The sequence below is a fragment of the Penaeus monodon genome, chromosome 25, assembly GCF_015228065.2.
Source record: "Penaeus monodon isolate SGIC_2016 chromosome 25, NSTDA_Pmon_1, whole genome shotgun sequence".
Lineage (NCBI taxonomy): Eukaryota > Metazoa > Arthropoda > Malacostraca > Decapoda > Penaeidae > Penaeus > Penaeus monodon.
The window spans coordinates 1011491-1012571 of NC_051410.1; the positions used below are offsets into that span (position 1 = coordinate 1011491).

The 1081-nt window shown below is 37.1% G+C and overlaps 1 protein-coding gene across 1 annotated transcript in view; it reads right to left on the minus strand.

Moving 5' to 3' along the window:
* Window positions 1–336, minus strand: part of LOC119589477 (WD repeat-containing protein 92-like) — a 5269-nt gene extending 4933 nt beyond the window's left edge. Inside the window, exon 1 of the mRNA XM_037938078.1 lies at window positions 94–336. Coding sequence (XP_037794006.1) covers window positions 94–225 — 132 coding nt within the window. The 5' untranslated portion in view covers window positions 226–336. The remainder of the gene's footprint in view (window positions 1–93) is intronic.
* Window positions 337–1081: the final 745 nt, after the last annotated feature.

A 1081-nucleotide genomic window follows, 5' to 3' on the forward strand; every position in this document is an offset into this window, starting at 1 on the left:
TGAAAGGAATAATGAGTGCTAATATATAATGGCTAATGTGCCCTGCTTTCTAATTTACAATTACATAAAACTTATATCATAAAAGCAGCTCACCTGCAGTGCCCCAGTGCCCCTCGCATGGCTGCCGATGGTCACAAACTTGGCCGAGCGGGGAATCCATTTGACATCAAAAGCGTTATAATTAAGGCTCTTCTCGACGTAGACGAGGATCTGAGGCTTGTCCATGGCGATGTCGATGAGTAATCTCAAGGAGAGAGACTTCTATACGCACATTCTGAGGAGCAGACACTCGAGTTTTTCTTGAACGTTCTTGTAAACACGCAAAGTATAGACGAATGAACCTCCGCCCTCAAGGTTAGGATTCGGCGTAAAAGTATGAAGAACAGATAAAAATACTTAATAGAAAACAAATTCATAAGCAATATTATGCTCTTCATAATAAATGATTTTGCGTATGTAATATTTGCAAGCCATAAGACGTTGTATCCACTCAACAACATAATATTCAATCTTATTATTCAATACGACTCTCTAAATTAATTCCGGGATTTGCGTCATCTATGCGTTTCCATAGCAACGTGCGGACGCCTGTTTTTCAAGGGAGAGTAATTATAAGATTAGAGTATAATGTATCTAAAAGTTGAACACATTTGGTAAAATACATATCCACCACTTATTCACATATCTTTTCTGTGTATTTTTCGTAGTATTAATCTCTGAAGCATATTTCCTTGATGAACCCAATACAATCTTATCTGCATTGGCACGAATCTGAACGTAGCTTTGAATCCTGCTATATATATAGCTGAAGAAAAGCATGGGTTGGGACATTTGTTAAATGCATTCTTTTGGGATTTTATCGTGGCCTGCCCCATAAGTTGAATATTTTCATTTTTTCTCAGCCGAATCTCTTATATGCTGCTTGTGGGCTGTGGTAAAAAATCAAAGTCTGCGATAAAATTGGGACTAACAACTAACATTATCGAAGTAGGTAAACCATTTCATATCGTTTTGAAAATATTTCTAGGCTTAGAAATCAAGATCTTTAATCACTGCCTCTGTTGTTGCTTCTATGAATATC